This window comes from Hemibagrus wyckioides, linkage group LG12 (assembly GCF_019097595.1).
Source record: "Hemibagrus wyckioides isolate EC202008001 linkage group LG12, SWU_Hwy_1.0, whole genome shotgun sequence".
NCBI lineage: Eukaryota > Metazoa > Chordata > Actinopteri > Siluriformes > Bagridae > Hemibagrus > Hemibagrus wyckioides.
Window position 1 is genome coordinate 4,856,050 of NC_080721.1, and position 17,500 is coordinate 4,873,549.

The 17,500-nt window shown below is 36.6% G+C and overlaps 1 protein-coding gene across 5 annotated transcripts in view; it reads right to left on the reverse strand.

The window, feature by feature from the left end:
* ptprua (protein tyrosine phosphatase receptor type Ua) overlaps positions 1-17,500 on the reverse strand; it is a 264,933-nt gene that overhangs the window by 33,341 nt on the left and 214,092 nt on the right. For 3 of the 5 annotated variants that reach the window (XM_058404911.1, XM_058404913.1, XM_058404910.1), the window contains 3 exons: positions 15,573-15,645; positions 15,293-15,369; positions 11,434-11,451 (listed from right to left, as the gene is read on the reverse strand). In XM_058404911.1, coding sequence (XP_058260894.1) covers positions 11,434-11,451; positions 15,293-15,369; positions 15,573-15,645 — 168 coding nt within the window. The remainder of the gene's footprint in view (positions 1-11,433; positions 11,452-15,292; positions 15,370-15,572; positions 15,646-17,500) is intronic. The other 2 variants (XM_058404915.1, XM_058404912.1) reach the window with 1 other exon arrangement.

Here is a 17,500-nt window from a genome sequence, read left to right on the forward strand (position 1 = left end):
GAGGCTAATAAAGATGTGATTTCCAAAAGTACGAAGTAAAAAAGAAAATTGCGAATTGCTGTTTTATTTTTTTTATTTATTTTTTTTTTATTTAGTTTAAAAAGTTCAGACATCACCTATCTCTAGATCTCTACATGTGGCAGCAGATTTTATTTTTATTTTATTTTGTGCGAAGTTTAACTAAGGTGAGCAATGGTTTGTGTGAACAGTCCATATGGGTGAATGAAACTATTTAAAAATATATAAAAAATAAATATATTAATAAAAATATTAAGTATAAATACTCAATTCTTTTCACTTGTAAATTCGGATTAAATCAGTTTCATTCTTTTGAGTCATTAATATTTGCTATATGATAGCTATAAGCTAACGTTTGATCTATTGGCTTATATTTAGGTGCATAGAATTAATATTATTGCCACTTGGGTAAAGCATCTTGCTGCCCCTGTTACTCACTGTATTTTCAGTACAGGAGAAAGGAAACAAGACATTGAATTACTGCAGCCACTAATATCTTGTTTAATAGCAAATAATCTTTTTCATCAGAAGCCACCAAACTTAAAAAAGTTACACTCCATAATACTGGCTCATATGAAAATAGACACTCTGGACTTTCACAGTATTTCTTTCTTTTCCCAGCCTATAAAATGTTATAAGGTTTTTGTGGCAGGTGTATATTGTGTTTTACTGTAAAAAACAAAAACAAAAAAAAAACAAAAGCTTCAGTTGTGATTTAGTTTATTTTTATCTCTTCACTAGTGTCACTGAGGAGTGGGTGAATTGTTTTGCCCAGCAGGGAGCTCACACTTCTCCCCTTTCCCACATCCTACACAAAACCATGATACTCTACATACAGAAACCCAACCAATAGTCCTGACTAATTTGCAGCGATAAAATAATTCGTTTGTCAAATGTCGATCTCAACCATATCGCTGGTGAAATGAAATGCCAGTGTTCGGAGAGAAAGGGTTAAATAGCAGATGTATGTGAGGTATAGAAACATTTCTACTGTAAGATTTGAGAGGGGGATTTGGGAGTAAAAAAAATGTCTGTGTAAAATATTGTTTTCAAGGATTAGAAAAAAGAACCTTCCTTTCCCAGTGTGTTAATGTTTTTGGGCTAGTTTCACGGGTTTTGGGCAGCTTTTGAGATTTAGTCTGGATGTAAAGCAAAGTTGAAGGTTGCGTCTACATCCGTTCAAAACAAGCTGTATGATGGATGGCTGTAAGTTTTCGACTTTCAGCTGCCTATTAGTGAGTTCACTAGATTGTTGGAGTTGCCTGTAGTTTAACAAGCGTGATAGCCTCTCGGATTCTTAGTGGAGGTAATGTCATAAATGTAAACTACGGCTGCTTGCGAATTCACAATCCTGAGCGGAAAATAAATAAACGAGACTCTTCAGTAACACTTTACATTAACAGTCCATCAATGTATGTATTAATCAATATTAATTATGAAAGAGATCTGTGAATGCAGCAAGTTATATAAATATTTGAAATGGTGTATGTTTTATTTGCATTCTTTAACGCATAATAGCCATGTGAGCAGTGCATTCTGGGGGAAATTTGTAAGTGACATTAGAGTGATGCCGTAAAAAGATGCAGTGATGACATAAAATGAACTTGGTCATGTTCTTCTGATAGACAGAGATAATGTTTCATCCATCCATCCATCCATCCATCCATCCATCCATGCACTGATGTGTGTATATGAAGCTTCATCCAGCATATAATATAAACAATTTGAAATGATGTACATTTCATTTGTGTTCTTTCTTCTACAGCATTTTTCAGTTAGTTTACATGTTACGGAGGTCGTTATTTATTCACGCGTGAATCCCTTACACTTACGATTAGCTCTCCGTTAGTTTGTGATTAGTAACTCAGCGTTAGTTCATATTGAAGTAAGTGTTAATTCAGGTATTAGTGCAGAATTATTCATGTACTGCTATTCTACACGAATACTTCTCTCTTGTTACTAGACCTGGCTCATGATTTTCTCAGTTGTGTAATATCAGATCTTCACACGGAATTTTTCAGAAGGTACATCGTATCTGAGCTTTTTCAGTGCTGGAAATTCTACTGTGGATATGAGCTTTTCAATATGGATGTCATAAACACAGGTATTTCGAGGTTCTTCCACTTGCTGCTTGCTTGCCTACATGCAGAAATCTCACAAGATGAAGAAATAAATGCCGAATCCAGAATTATAGAATCCAGCATAAACTGCTAGTAGATGTTTCTCTGTATAGTGCACTGTAGAGTAAAAAAATAAATAAATAAATTCCCCTGCCGGTTGCAATGAAACTGCTCTATTAATCTTGTGAAAATTTTGCCTCTTTCAAAAACCCCCCACCTCCGTCTCTCTCTCTCTCTCTCTCTCTCTCTCTAATGTATATTCTTCAGACAGGATCTTTAATCTGTCGTAGTCAAGTCTCTCTCTTATTTTTTGCTGTAAACATAAACCCTTTACGTGGACATGTTTCATGTTTGATGGAACACAGAGAAATATTAAACTAAAAAACAAAAGCCTAACTATTTGTCAGCTTCAACTTAATGCCAGCTCAATAGTTCAGCCTGTAGCCCTGCTGTTCCAGGGTTCTGGCATTGGTTAAAATCCAAACTCCATGAAAGTTCTAAGTGCCATAGTGTAGGAGTGAGAATCTCACTGGATTAATGAATTTTATGTAATCACTTTCCCATGGTCTGAAGTTCGGAACAGATTTTTTGCACTTTATATTTACTTAATCAGAAACAAATTCTCCACACAAGCCAGGTGTAAAATGAAAGCTTTGGCAACGTGCCATGTCACTTCTACTGTAATGTGGACTCGATCTGCCTCTGATGTACCTAATGTGTGTCTGCCGATGTGCACCCTGAGAGCCTGGCATATTGGTAAAGTGGGAATGCTGTTTTTGAGCCAGACAGGTCTGGGGCTCATGTCAACAGAACTGCATTGTGGTCCACATCAAGTGGAGAAGCTTTCTGCTCTCAGTGCTGCATGCTGAGCCACGTAATTGGTTCAGAATGTCGGTGTGTAAAGGATTGTTATGGGCTGTGGAGGTGATGAACATCTTATGGATATACTGTATAAAAGAAGGCATTCAAGTCAATTGGGTACAACTCATCAAAATTGTTTTTATAAACAGTATATGCAAGCTGCTGTATGGGGCACAGAATGTAAAAGGTTTTTATTATTAAAAATATAATTTTCTTTCTGCCTTTTTCTGTGCATCTTCCCAGTTTGCTACATTTAGATGGTGACTGTTCTATTTTATATTAAACATAAATTGAAATGTTAAATCTAAAAGCTGGAAGTATAGATTCTAAGAACATGTTTATTACTATATATTCATGGAGATCTAAATGTAGATTTAAAAATTTTACATTGCAACTCAAAAGCTTCACTTGCACATTTGAGAAAAGAAGAAAGAATTATTTTATTTTATTTTATTTTATTTTATTTTATTTTATTTTATTTTATTTTATTTTATTTTATTTTATTTTATTTTATTTTATTTTATTTTATTTATTTCTGGATGGTTTCTGTTTATATTTAAAGCAATCAAAATAAGCCTTCCACACCTCTTATTTATATTTATATCTAAATTCCATAATTGTAAATATTCAATTTGAGTCAATTCATTTGGATATCATTTGTATGATAAGTTGATTTCTATAACTAATAATTTATTGTGTATGAATAGAGCAAGGCTACACTAACTAGCTAGCTGGTACAATTACTTGCACTAAAATTGCAAAAGACTCCTGTCTCACACATGACTAAAGCTCTTCCTGTGTGAGAACAGCTCTTCATTTGTAGGATGCCATGCATTCAAAAACTGATCTTAACCACTTGAGTGTGGAGCAGAAAAGGAAAATGATAGTTTAGTGCAGGCATCTATGTACAAAAGTGATCTATAGAATTCATTTTTGTGATGTAAACCTGTTCTCATGAGCCTCTTCCACTAATGAGCCCAGAATCAGGTCTAGGTGGAGCCTCAAGTATTCAGGCCAAGCGTTTAAAGGACCTAATACTTTAAATGGAGTTGTATTAAATGTTAAAGGAAATCTTTTAATCCTGTGAGGTTCTTATCTAACCGCCTGGATGAGTGTAAAAGCCATCCACTGGAGATGCATTTAAACCCTGCTGCATACGTCGGACTTGTACGCCATGATAATGCCACTCTCTGCAGAACATTTGGGAAGACAGTGCTTTACTTTTTCACATTTTCTCACGTAGGTGTAAGATATAATGACTGACCGAATAATGAAACATAAACACTGGCCGACGTAGTGTTTCACACCAATATATGTGGAGCCTGGTCTTGTTTCCACCAAAAAGGAGCTCTACAGGGTCCATATTCATGGAAGGGGTGCTATAACCAAACCTTTGCTCACATGCACCAATGCCAAACATTGGATTCAGTGATGTCAGTAGCAGACATCTTGGGCTGTGGACAATGTGCAACATGTATTGTTCTCCGATGAGTCCACGTTCCCTGTCTTTCCCACGTCCAGGAGAGTTACAGTGAGGAGAAGCCTGAAAGAATCTCACCGCCTGGACTGTTGTGGGTGGATTAGTGATGGTTTAGGGTGCAATATCATGACATTCCCTAGGACTACCAAACAATTCTGTGCAGCCAATGGTTTAAACATTGTACCCTGAAAGTGATGCCATGTATCGGGTGATAATGTATCAATACACACAGCAGAGTGGTTTTATGAACATGAAAGTGGTGGATATCTCTCATGGCCTGCACATTCATTAAAAATGTTATTCAGACAGTTCTGTGGTGTTTTGGAGGAGAATCGTTTTTCTTCCAAAAGCATCACATAGTGAGCTATTCTCTGTTCTACAAGACAAATGGCTCAAAATCCCTCTGGACACTGTGCAGGACTTGTATCTGTCATTGCTAAGACAAACCAATGCAGTACTGGCCACAAAACACTAATAAGTTATTGTGGTCTAAAACCAGGTTTCGTTGTCTAACTCGTCTATCTACTTTTTTGCTCTCTGTCACTTCCTCACTGACTCACTTCCACCACACACACATCTTCCATTCCAAAACTCTAAATCCCCCATTCCATTTGAGCATATCACACAGTGCTAGGAGATACACATGACACCCCCAATGCAACACCTCTGTTAACCTGATTCTCATGGGTCTGGGCTATAGCCAGAATTCTACGAGCGATGGTATATTCAGTCTCTCAGTTCTTATAGGTGTAGAATCAGTAGAATCAGACAAACCCAAAGCTATCATATAGGTATACTTATTTATTTTTGTAGAAACTTGTTGAAATGTCTTTTTCTCATCTTGCTCATCCCTACAGGCAGATAATTAAATGTTATTCACTTTTATTAATTAATTTATCATTCAAAACTAAAACAATACGAGTGTTACATTAAGTGTAGTGCCTTGGAAAAGTTCTCACCTGACCACCAACACCTCCTACGCACCTTGGTGCTTTTCTTGTTTTGTTGCATTACAACAAATTGATTTTTATTTGCATTTTATGTACTGAACCAAACAAAAGTAGTCTAAATAGTTAAAGTGGAAATTAAACACCTTGTTTAAAAAATAAAATACGTTTAAAAATTTTTAATAAAATATAAAATAAAAAATTAATAATAATTTTAATTAATAATAATAATAATAATAATAATAATAATAATAATAATAATAATAATAATAATAATAATAAATGAATAACAAAATAAAAAAATTCAGTTAAATCTATCTACATATATTTACCCCCTTTGTTACAAAACCCCTAAATAAGATCTGGTCCAACCAATTCATTTCAGAAATCAGCTAATTAGTTGAATAAGGTAAAGTTGTGGAGATTTATACATCAGGGCTTATAAGAAAAACAACTCAAGCTTTGACCATCCTAAAGAGCACTATTTTATCCATTATAACAGAAAAGAAGCAATATGTCACCACAGCAAACAGTGAAGAGAAAGCCGCCAACAAAACTCACAGACTGGGCAAGGAGGACATTAATCAGATTCAACAAAGACACCAAAGATAATTCTGAAGGAGCTGAAAAAATCCACAGTGGAGCTGGGAGTATCTGTCGATAGGACCACTTCAAGTCATTCACACTACAGAGTGAGGCTTTATGGAAGAGTGGCCAGAAAAAAGAAAAAAAAAAATTGCTTAAAGAAAGAAGTTTTGAGTTCAGCATGTCTCAGACTCCCCAAACAACAAGAAAGAAGGTTCCTTGGCCAGAAGAATCTAAAATTTTACTTTTTGGCTATCAGGGGAAATGCTACATGTGGTGCAAACCCAAAACTGTGAACTCCTTTCCCACAGCGCAGCAGGGTGGTGGCTGCATAATGCCGTGGGTATTCCTTTCATCAGGAAACTGGAAAACTGGTCAGGATTGAAGAAATATGGATGGCACTGTATAGGGCAATTCTTGAGAAAAAGCTTTTTCAGTCTGCCAGAGATTTGAAACTTCCTGCAGGACAATGACCCTGAACATACTGCTGAAGCTATAGTGGAATGGTTTAAAGAGAAACATTTAAATGTCATGGTATGACCTAGTCAAAGCCCAGACTTCAGTCCAACTGGGAATCTGTGGCAGTGCTGTACACTAAAATCTAACATCAAGAAGCTGTTTTGTTATAAAGAATGCCCAAAAATCCCAGTGTCTAGATGCGCTAAGCAAATAAAGGCATACCCCGAGACATTTGCAGCTGTAATGACAGCAAAAGGTTGCTTTACAAAGTATTGCTTGATTAATTTTGTCTATTTTTCTCTCTATTATTTTTTATCACAATAAAATAATTTTGCACCTTCGTTGTGGTAGTCATGTTCTGCAAATTTAAAGCAAACAAAAAATTCATTCCAGGCAGTAACGTGACAAACACCAAGGGGGTGAATACTTTGGTAAAGCACTGTAGCTTAAATTTTTCTTGGAAATTTACATTCTAAACTCAATTACCAGCTTTAAGAATGCTGCCTTGAAGACCAAAGAAATCAGAGTTGAGTTATTTCACTGAATCTGATGTCTAATAGGCCTTTAACTCTCTAAATATTCTAATGACTAACAAGAGAAGATTTTGCGTTCAATCAGGACACTACGATATACATATACATGCCTTTGCTGCGCGTATAAGTTTGGAATTTTAGGCAGCTTGCGTGACCATTCCTAAACCCACATGAAGAGAAAAAAAAGGAAGAAGTAAACATTGCAGAAGTAAGAAAGAAGAGAGAATAATAACTAGTAGGAGGAAACACAATCTCAGAGGAACACATTATACAACTAGCCAAACGCCTACAGTGTTGGTAGGCTAAGTGTTGTACAGTACATTAAGCCTACACATGATCTCTAAACACAACCTACACAGGCAAAATACTTCAAATCTTTAGTTAGAAATTACAGAGATAATGCTCTCTTTTAATTTCCACAATTTCAAATTACTTAGTGAAGCAATTAGCTACAGTACAAACCCAAGTACCCAAGTGCATCTGTCTTGCATTTACAAGATAATCTTGATTTACTTACACAATGTGGCCTGATTTTCATCTAATTTGCAATCACAGACAAACTTTCTACTTAAAGCAAACACACAATTGTTGTGTTTAGACACACCCGCAGGTTCGTACTTAGTCCTAAACCTCGGTCGACAGGTTAACATAGGGAGCAATGCTCCATGACAGCATCATTCTCAAGAATTGATTCTTTCTGATTAAGTCTTTATGTTGTTCTTCTTTCAGCTGCTCTCTGTTCGGGGTCACTACAGAGGATGATCCGGTCTGCATATTTGATTTGGCACAGGTTTTACGCCAGATGCCCTTCCTGAAGCAACCCTCTCATTTTACCAGGGCTTGGGAAAGTTAATCCCTCAGTGGCTGGGGTAGCTCCCTGTGCGAGAATCGAATCCAGGCTGAGGCAACAAGCTGCTGCTGGACTACCAGGGGACCCAATTAAGTCCATATGTATTTTGTTTTATTTTGTATATGGGTGTTTTAACGTTTATGAACCCCTGCTCACATCTGGACACAGGGTATGAGCTGTCTCGGTGCATCTGTATATCTGTCCAGTGCTATACAAATAAATCTGAATGAAAATCGAATTGAACAGAACTTGACTGTGACCCCGCCCACGTCACAGACTAATCCAAACAACGTGAAGGTTTATCCAGTTGACCTTGTTATTGTCCATTACGAATGAACCATTTGCACATTCTAAAATTTGTATTCCCGCATGTTCTTTGTGTCTTGTGTCCTCACTTAACATCATCTTTTATAATGCTCATGTTGCATTCCAATATTCAAGAACGCAGATGTTCTTCATCTTGGCCGAGTACTGAGGATGCGTAGGTTGGTGACTTGCCAATAAGAATGAACTGAAAGTCTTATAATTCATCGTGACATCAAAGTGATGGTGAAGGACACGGCTCATACTGATGATGCGAAAAGTTTTCTCATCTTTATGCAAAACATTGAACGTAAATCTGAAATGATCGGTCTTGCGTTTGATCAACCTTTCGCTCATTTAAAACAAACAACATGGGTGTGTTTAGATATTTCAAAAAAGTTAGGTATTTTAAACTTAAACTTATCATTTCATTCTATTTTATTCTCCTCCAAAGCTGCTTTGAGACAATGTCCACTGATAAAAGTGCTATGCAAATAAATTGAATTAATAGTACTAGGTATGTTAGCATTGGTTAGCCTTAAACATGCGTTACCTGACAGATGTTTCTACTTTCTTCCATTTAATTAACCTCATATTAACCACTGCAATCAAATATTATGTTTCAGCATGCCAAAAAATCCTAAATCAAGCTGTGCTCTGGGAAAAAAAATAAAAATAAATAAAAATGCTAATAAAACCAGAGCTCTCACTGGATTAAGGAGGAGTATGAGAGTGCCCACACACTTACAGAATATCATACATAAACCTGACTTCATTATATAAGTTCACTAAAACATTATTAACAGCAACGTCCTATATAATAATAATAATAATAATAATAATAATAATAATAATAATAATAATAATAAAAGAACAAACTCAAAGCAAAGATTAATTAGCGTTGGGAATTCTGGCTCTTTTCAGTAATGTAAAGGAATCAGTGTAGCTCACTGTAGTCTTTTCATTATGTGTTGCTCAAATCTGTGTTCAACAAAAATGTATTTAATGAAATCGTACTCAACCGTACGATTCAGATTATGCTGGAATACTGTATGTGACATTAAAAATAGCAAAACAAGCAAGTTCCATGGACACGTACTGTAGAAATCCTGCCATTATTATTATTGCTGTGCCGTTAAAGTAAAATCTGAGAAAATGACTACTATTTATCCTGATAGATTACACTCCATATATCAGTCACAGGCAGACTCAAACACTGTCTTGACACTCTAACTAGGTTTTCGCTCTCGATTGACATGCTAAAGCAAAACAACTCATACACTTGATGAGTCTCGGTCTCGAATGCAGAATACAGAGCTATGGAAGCAGATGTGGTTGAAAAAAACAACAACATTTTTTTATCAGAGACAATAAAAATTGCAATTTTGTTGTGTCCATCCATGTTCAGCATTTAATTACTTTGTCATGTCCACACTCCACAGTAGTGGTTAATGACTTATATTAAAGTAGATGCTCAGGGCTGTTTTATTTATTTATTTATTTATTTATTTATTTTTTAACCTTGCCTACTAGGAGCAATATATTCATACAAAAGGCTATTTTTCACACAAATGTTCAAACCCATTTCTGCTCTCTGGGATGCTCCAATAAGCTTATCGATAGTTTATCTTCAACCACTAAAATTCTGTGGAAGGTTATCCGACAAAAGGAAAAACACACATCTCACACTGAAAGTCCTGACCCATTTTATATCGCACTAGTCTTCGTTTTTATTTGTGTGAGATTTGTTTACCCTGATTCCATACGTCAATTTCAATAGAGTGTCCTGATTTAAATAGCTTCAAAAATCAAGACAACCTCTCAACAATTTTACGGCTAGCCAGACTGCCGCTAATCAATAAGTAAAATGAAAATACGATCACACTCATGCTAAACCTATACCTAACATCATATGCAATTCATGATGCGTCTGTTTTCTGACATGCATGAGCAAGCGAGAGGGTTTTTTTTTTTTTTTTTTGCATTCAGATACCGACAAACAAAAACAAACCAGGTTACCGAGAAACAAACGAGTTTATTTAATGAAATGAAACGAATAAGTTGCCGGTTGTTAAAAGTATAGCTCACAAGCAGTGATGAGAAAGTGAAAAATTCTTGGTTCTTAATTAATCTTTTTGCGCGGTTCTTCATTTTATTGCCTGAATCATTTTGCTTTCAACACCTTCCATAGCGAGAGTCTATAGAGCTGGGCAAAAAAGATTCAATCACTCACCTGAGAATAAAGATAATGAAATTTGTGAATGTCATGGACAAAATGAAGGGTTTAAAAGCGATTCAAGCCAAGAAACAAATTCTGTCTAAGGATCCAGCACTGCAGTTATATTCAGCCTCTGCCACAGGATAAAACTGCTACTATCTGCTAGACTAATTTTGACACACCAAGGTCGAAAACAAACTATTTCACACTTGAAACAAACACAAGATATGGAGCTTTAAAAGCTTTTTTTGGAGGTCAGTTCCAAAAGTAAAAGAAGAAAAAAAAAAAACAATAGTATAATGAAATTTCAGCCTTCTCAGCAACGGCAAGTTTACGGAAACTCAAGCAGTATTCATTTTTTTTCTCAAGGCAAGAAGCCAAGAAGGGTTCTGTTAGAGTGTAAAACTCCATAGGAAGAAAATTAATGTCTTTAAAATTCATAGAGGGGAAAATAGCAAATCCATTCACAATAATAGAGAAAGGGAACTGACGATAAAGTTTCTAAACATGCCAAAAACTTTAGCGAGTTTGTCACTAGGGGATGAGAAAATTATTACCATTATTACCAATAATAATAATTATAAATTATTCAAATTATGTGAAATTATTTTTAACCTAAAACTACAGTTTTTGTTGAATGTTCAGCATCATCGTGCATATTTCTTTTATTTATACACTTTATGTGCACCTTGACTGATTGATTGATTAAATGATTGCGTTTTATTTACTTTATTTTTTAACTGAAAAGAGCAGTCCACATGCACAAACCTATAAATATAAAGAAGATTGAAATAAGGAGTGGTACAAGATCCTCTACGGCCTTATAAAGGCTCTGTGCTGCTATTGTCTCCAGGGCAGGCTTCAACAAAAAATAAAAAATAAAAATAAAACTGTTTTGTGTGCGAACATTACACATCAATTATGCAGCATCCTCAGACTGAAACTTTAAATGTCACTTGTATTTTATTCATTTTACTGATGGGTGCCAATAATTCTGGAGTTAAAATGCAGTCTGAACATTAAAAGGGGTGAAAGGTGATAGAAAAGAAGAGTACTTACTTCCCTGTTTATCCGAATCTACGAATCCCAAAGTTAAAAAGAGATGAAAAGGAAGAAGAAGAAGAAGAAGAAGAAGAAGAAGAAGAAGGTGGAAGAAGGACACAAAGGGAGAGAAAAAAAAGAGGAAAGAGAGCTAATTAAAGTGAAGCCTTTAGACAAGAAGGTAAGGAGGGCTTGAGAAATTAGAGATAGCACTGCACAAGAGAAAGCAATCACAATGCTTCACAAACTGTTGCACATACTGTACAGACTTCATCTATGTACGTCTGAGTTAGAAAGAGTCAAGGATAAGCTAGCTGCCGAAGTGTTTCATATAATTAATCAAATTCTTATTTAATGCATTGGTTTTCTTCATATTGTTTAAATAAAATGTCATTCACCTCCATTAAAAAGGCTGAAGAACAAAAGAAAGGCTTGCCATTATTTCAATCCAGGAATGTATATGGAGCATTATACATTTAAATGGTTCCCATTAGATTTCAGTATGGATAGCATGGATAATATTATTACTCTGGGAAAATATGAGGAAATAATTGAACATCTGAACTCCGTGCAGGTCCGGTGGAATATACTAGGGCTTTTTTTTAGTGGTTATAAGCCATTCTATTGTATTATGTATTAAGGTGGTCTCCTTTAGAGGTAGAGGTGTATTCCTGTGTGTTGTTTTCCTTGCAAGGTATCAATAGCAAAGTCATCACCTTGTGCCTGTGACCTCCTGTGGGTAACCTGTGAATGGTTCCTGTTACATCAAGCTCATCCCGAGTGACCAGAGTGGCCCAGCAGTCCTCCACTTCACTATAGAACACTTGTTCTACTATTTCTTTATATCCCAGACCACTAGAGCAGTTTCCATCAGAACTAGTGGAGGTCGTTAACTGCCCTCTATTGAGGATGAGAATCACTCAAAACCACAACAAACACGTGGAATATGAGGAAGCAATATTAAATCTGTGAATCATGGGGAGGGTAGATGGCAAGCATAGTTTAAATGGAAGTGCTTCTATACTTCTGTAAAGCTGTTTGGGACATTGTCCATTGTTAAAAGCATTATACAAATAAACTGATTTGTATATTTCTTGAAGTAACACTCTTCTTACTGCTAGCCAGGAGGTGGCCACTGCCTAGAGAGCCATACACTCTGAACAACCTCATCAACCCAAGTGACCAGAGTGGCCTTAGCTGTGGAACACACAATAACTTTGTAATAATTTTATGTTCCAGACCACCAGGGCAGTTTCTCTCAGATCTAGTGGATGTTCTCTGTTGAGGATGAGCATCACTCCAAACCACAACAAACACATGGAACGTGATGAAGCAATATCAAAGGTGTATAACAAGGAGAGCATGAATGGCAAGTGCCACAACAGCTCTTTAGAGCATTCACTAAATACTAGGTACTTTGGGAACATTCTCTTCTCAGCAAATATTATTAGTTCATATGGAAAGTTAAACCAACTGCTTGGAGACCTGCATTACTGCCAAACTGTTATCCAGAACCCTGTACGCAAACATTGCTACCATGTACTGTACATCTTTAGCGTAAAGCTAGAAAAGGCTGCTCTTAAGACAGAAAGAGTCTTAAAAAAAGCATGACCTGTAAAACTCCATGGCATTGCCCCAGGTCTAGTATATCCACCCGACTTAAGGGTTCCTGAAACTGTTGCCGCACTCACCTTTCATTTCACAGACATTTATATATGCTAATATTGAGTGTTATATAACTGACACTGAAATGGTTTCACAGTGGTGCAACATTCCCAATTCAGCATACCATCATTCCATGAAGAAAGTCAGCATATTGGTGATGTGTGTTCACTCATGTCTACATCTGTAATTGACAAGCTTCTTTCTGCAGGTTTGCACAGCACACTAGGCTTTAAGATGGCACTAAAGATCCATTTAGGCCTATAACTTAATTAAATGATTACTTACATATCAGCAGCTTGATCTGATCCATTGCTTGCATTTATGCTGCACAACAGGCAGTCATCCATGAAAGACATGTCTACACACAGAGGGCTATAAGATGACTTACACACAATTTGTGAGCGGTGTGTATTGTTAAGCTCAACAAGTCCCTTTCAAGAACTTTTTATCATTTAAAAGCCTAAAATTAACTCTCATTTGCTATAGAGTTATATATTTTGGTAGCAAGCGAGAGAGCAAATTTTAGTAAAGCATAAAATCTTGCTATATTAACTCTGAGCAGAGTTTTAGACTGATGGCATTCTTAGTCTGTCACCTAGTGCACCGGTATCAGGATGTATTTCTTGATAGAGACTTTTGTACACTTCTGTAAATCGCTTTGGATAAGGCCGTCTGCCAAATGCCATAAGCGTGAATGTAAAAAATGTGTCACTTTTATTAAAAATATATATATATTTGGCCCCAAACTGAATAAGTTTATGTGCAGAGCTTCATCATTCTATGGCACTACTCAGGCCATTGGTGTCTCTACTAAAGGCATCGATCGCAACCTTTGCTTCTGCGTCCGCAACCACTGTGAATACTTTTTTTTTCAGATCAGAGCATCATTGCATTCTTGAACACGTATAAGACCTTTGCTATAAAACGGATACATTATGGGATACCCCAATCACTTGCTTGGGTGACTATATCCCATTGTGCATTTGATCAGCTGAATTGAATAAAAGACTCCTGCATTATGCTGTGATCATCAGAATGCTCTAATGGCAGGCTATCAGTATTCTCCACCCAAGCGGGTACATCACTCACATTTTGGGAATGAGAAGCAGTCAATGAGAGTACATCAGGACCTGTCTCTATATGCAGGCAGCTGTACAAACCTCCTCTGAGTTCAGCATCTGAGTATTGCCTGTAATGGCTCTTGCATTTGGCTCATACCCACTACCAACTCTTCTTTGTTCCAACACTATAAAATCACTCACTCTTCCTATTCTAGGGAGTCGGGCAGCTGGGCCTTCTGCCCATTTCCTCCTAGAGGGCTGCACAACTGTGTCTGCCGTTCAGTTGACTCCCTGCTGTGAACACACAGTGTCAGAGGAGGATAATTAATATTCAACACTGTTCATAAAGCCTGCAGGCTTCACACGTCACACTTGGGCTTATGCTGAATTTAGGACCAGGTTCTGTAAGTGATGGGTGAACATGGATGGTTCTGAACAATCCATCCATCACTGTCCATCATCCACTTCCAACAAACAGCTCACTATCATTCTTTGACGTTCAAGAGACTGGGAAAGTTAAAAAAAAATTCACAAGAAATGATAGATTTATAACATTATAAAATGAGTTACTCTGGATCCACAGTCCTCACCCTGGTACAGACAGACACAAATATTAGGCCAGACGTTTATTCTAAGGATCAACTGTAATAAGTCAAAAGAATTCTAATATGTCACCAGTGGTGTATATTTTTTGATGGTATAGATTTAACAGTGACAAAAACACAGGACCGAAGCATTATTTTTAGCATCCTGAATACACTTTCTCCTCTCCTTGGCAAGATAAGAATGGGAAAGGAGAAGAGTGTGATGTAGTGAGACCCAGGTGGGTTCACAGCCACAAGCTGATGACTTCCTTGGCAAGGAAAGGAAAACGCTGAAATACTCCACTAGTTCCAAAGGAGACCATCTTGGTTGTACGAAAACTAATAGAATAGAACTGTCATATATTACAGAGCTTAAATAAGTCACCATATGAGGAATAATGATGCCGTATCCAGGATTCCTGTGCATCAGAACAGGCAAAGTGAAACAGGAAAGCATGAAAGTTCAACAGCAATCGTCTTGAGGGGGAAAAAGAGACACCAGAGAGAGGTAGGAAAGAAGGTATAGGACTGTGGAGAAAATGGAATAAGGGGAAAAAAGGAACTTACGTCGATATAGTTGGCATTGACATAATCAGAGTTGGGGTCAGCCAGGAGAGAGTGCATTTTGACATGATGACGATCGTCTATAGGTCAGAAAAATAAATTTGTTCAGTATGGAGCTATAAGGGTAAGCATGTATTTTGTAAGATATGGAAATCTTAAGGTGCTGAAATTATTTCAAGAACATTATTTACTAACACTAAATTAGGAAGAAAATCTCACATGACAAAATTTTTATGCCTTTTTCCTCTGGTCACTATGAATGTGTGTAAAGGGTTAAACTCACGGGCCAACAGGGTATCATGTCTGCCTTTGGTCTTGTCTTTTCTTTTGGTGATGTCCCATCCATCAAAAAAGCTCTGAGAGAAGAAAACAGGCAACGGTTTTCCGAGACAATCAAATTGTTTTGTAGTTTGTGACACTTGTTTTTTTTTCCATATGCCACAAAGCTACTTGAGGAGATGAGTCTGTTGACTGCATCAAAGTTAACATTAATGAGAGCAGCCTAAAAAACAAACACAAGTCAGACTTCAACTCCAGTCTGTTATGTTCCCTTTAGATACAGGCTTAAAAGCGTTCGTCACTTTATGGAAATAAGGGATAATACTTTGCTGTGAGATTCAGAACATGACCTATTCTTTTTCTTTTTTTTTTTTATGTGTATATGTGGGCTGATCCACCTGCATGAATAATGTGGAAAATGATAAATAAAAACAGTTTCGTCTTAAAAGAAGCCCATTACAAAACTAAAAAAAATAAAGTGAGCATTTTATAGACACACCCTAATGTTCCTCCACATCCTCATACATCAGTATCAGAAGTTACTTGACTATCAAAAAGTGCCATGACAGACCTCGCTAATGGTAATTCGTATCCAATGTTTACAATTCAGGGGGCGGAGCGTTTTATACATACGTGGAAAAGGGACATGCTTATTTTTCGCCATAAATCCTGCCTAACGTAGCTTAGAATGTGATTCACGTTTATCTGAAATATACTTTTTAGGTGAACAGATTAAAGATATATAAAATCACTTAACAACCATTACTGCCCATCACACAGCTTCCAAATGATCGAATTATATTGCATAATTATTTATCCCCTTTCTTCTGGAAAGAGACGTCATCTATTGCTACACATGAATTTCTTTGCATTTTTCGTCTTTTTAAAAGTAACTGAACACGATGTAGTGAGATTGTACTAAACGAAAATGTACATGAATGTGCTTACATCCTGCAACAACACACTGCCTGATGATCATTGCTGGAAATCTGATCAGGATCCTAATGGGGTGTCCTGCTGCAGCCAAAACACATTTACTCCTAGCATGATGTATGGAAATTCGAGCGATAAAGCTTTCCACTCTCTCACAGCCATTCCTCCATCCTGTGTGTAGCTCTGAGCCCTGCGTAATCCAAACAGAAGCAACCTGTCCATTGATTTCAAAGAGGAGTGTTTTTTCATCTTCTTCCCCTGGGCTCGGTTTTAATGAATCTTGAACAGTGTATCTCTATCCTATTGGGAAATTCGGATAAAAAGGGGGATTGTAAAAGAAAGCGAGAGAGTGTCATTAAAGTGGTGAATAGCTTCTGAAAGAATTCTGATACAAAAGAAAGCTGATATAAAAGATTGGTATCCGTTTTGTGAACACACACATGACTGAGGAGTGAATTGATGTCTTTCACCTTTCCAAAGAACGCTAATTTAGTTTCTGAACCATGTCATTCAGGAGAGATTGAAATAAAATGAAATATTTTAGGCACATTTGAGGAACTCTAATGCTTATTCAAGCCGTTTCTGATATAGAGTAATAAAGGTCAGGATGTGGATTTTAAGTATAAAGATTGTAATATCTGTCTTCTTTGTGTACTTTTCTTTTCTTTTTGTGCATCACCTAATGGCCATGGTCCATACAGAAATCAGTAGATTTCAACACAACACCTTCAATTTTCTTCGTGTCAGTCATTTATTCATGTCTGAGGATGTGAGATTTTTTAAATAATTTGTTTCTTTTTCCCCATCTGTTTTTTCAGGTTTTCATTTTAATTTTGTATTAATTTCTTGTAATAAAATGTAAATAAAGCGTTCAAATCAAACCCTGTCTCTCTGGCTGCAGGTCATGACATCACTACATCTCAGGTTACATTAGTGGCATAGAGATGCTTCTGGGTGGGATAGATTAACAGACAGACAGACAAACAGACAGACAGATAG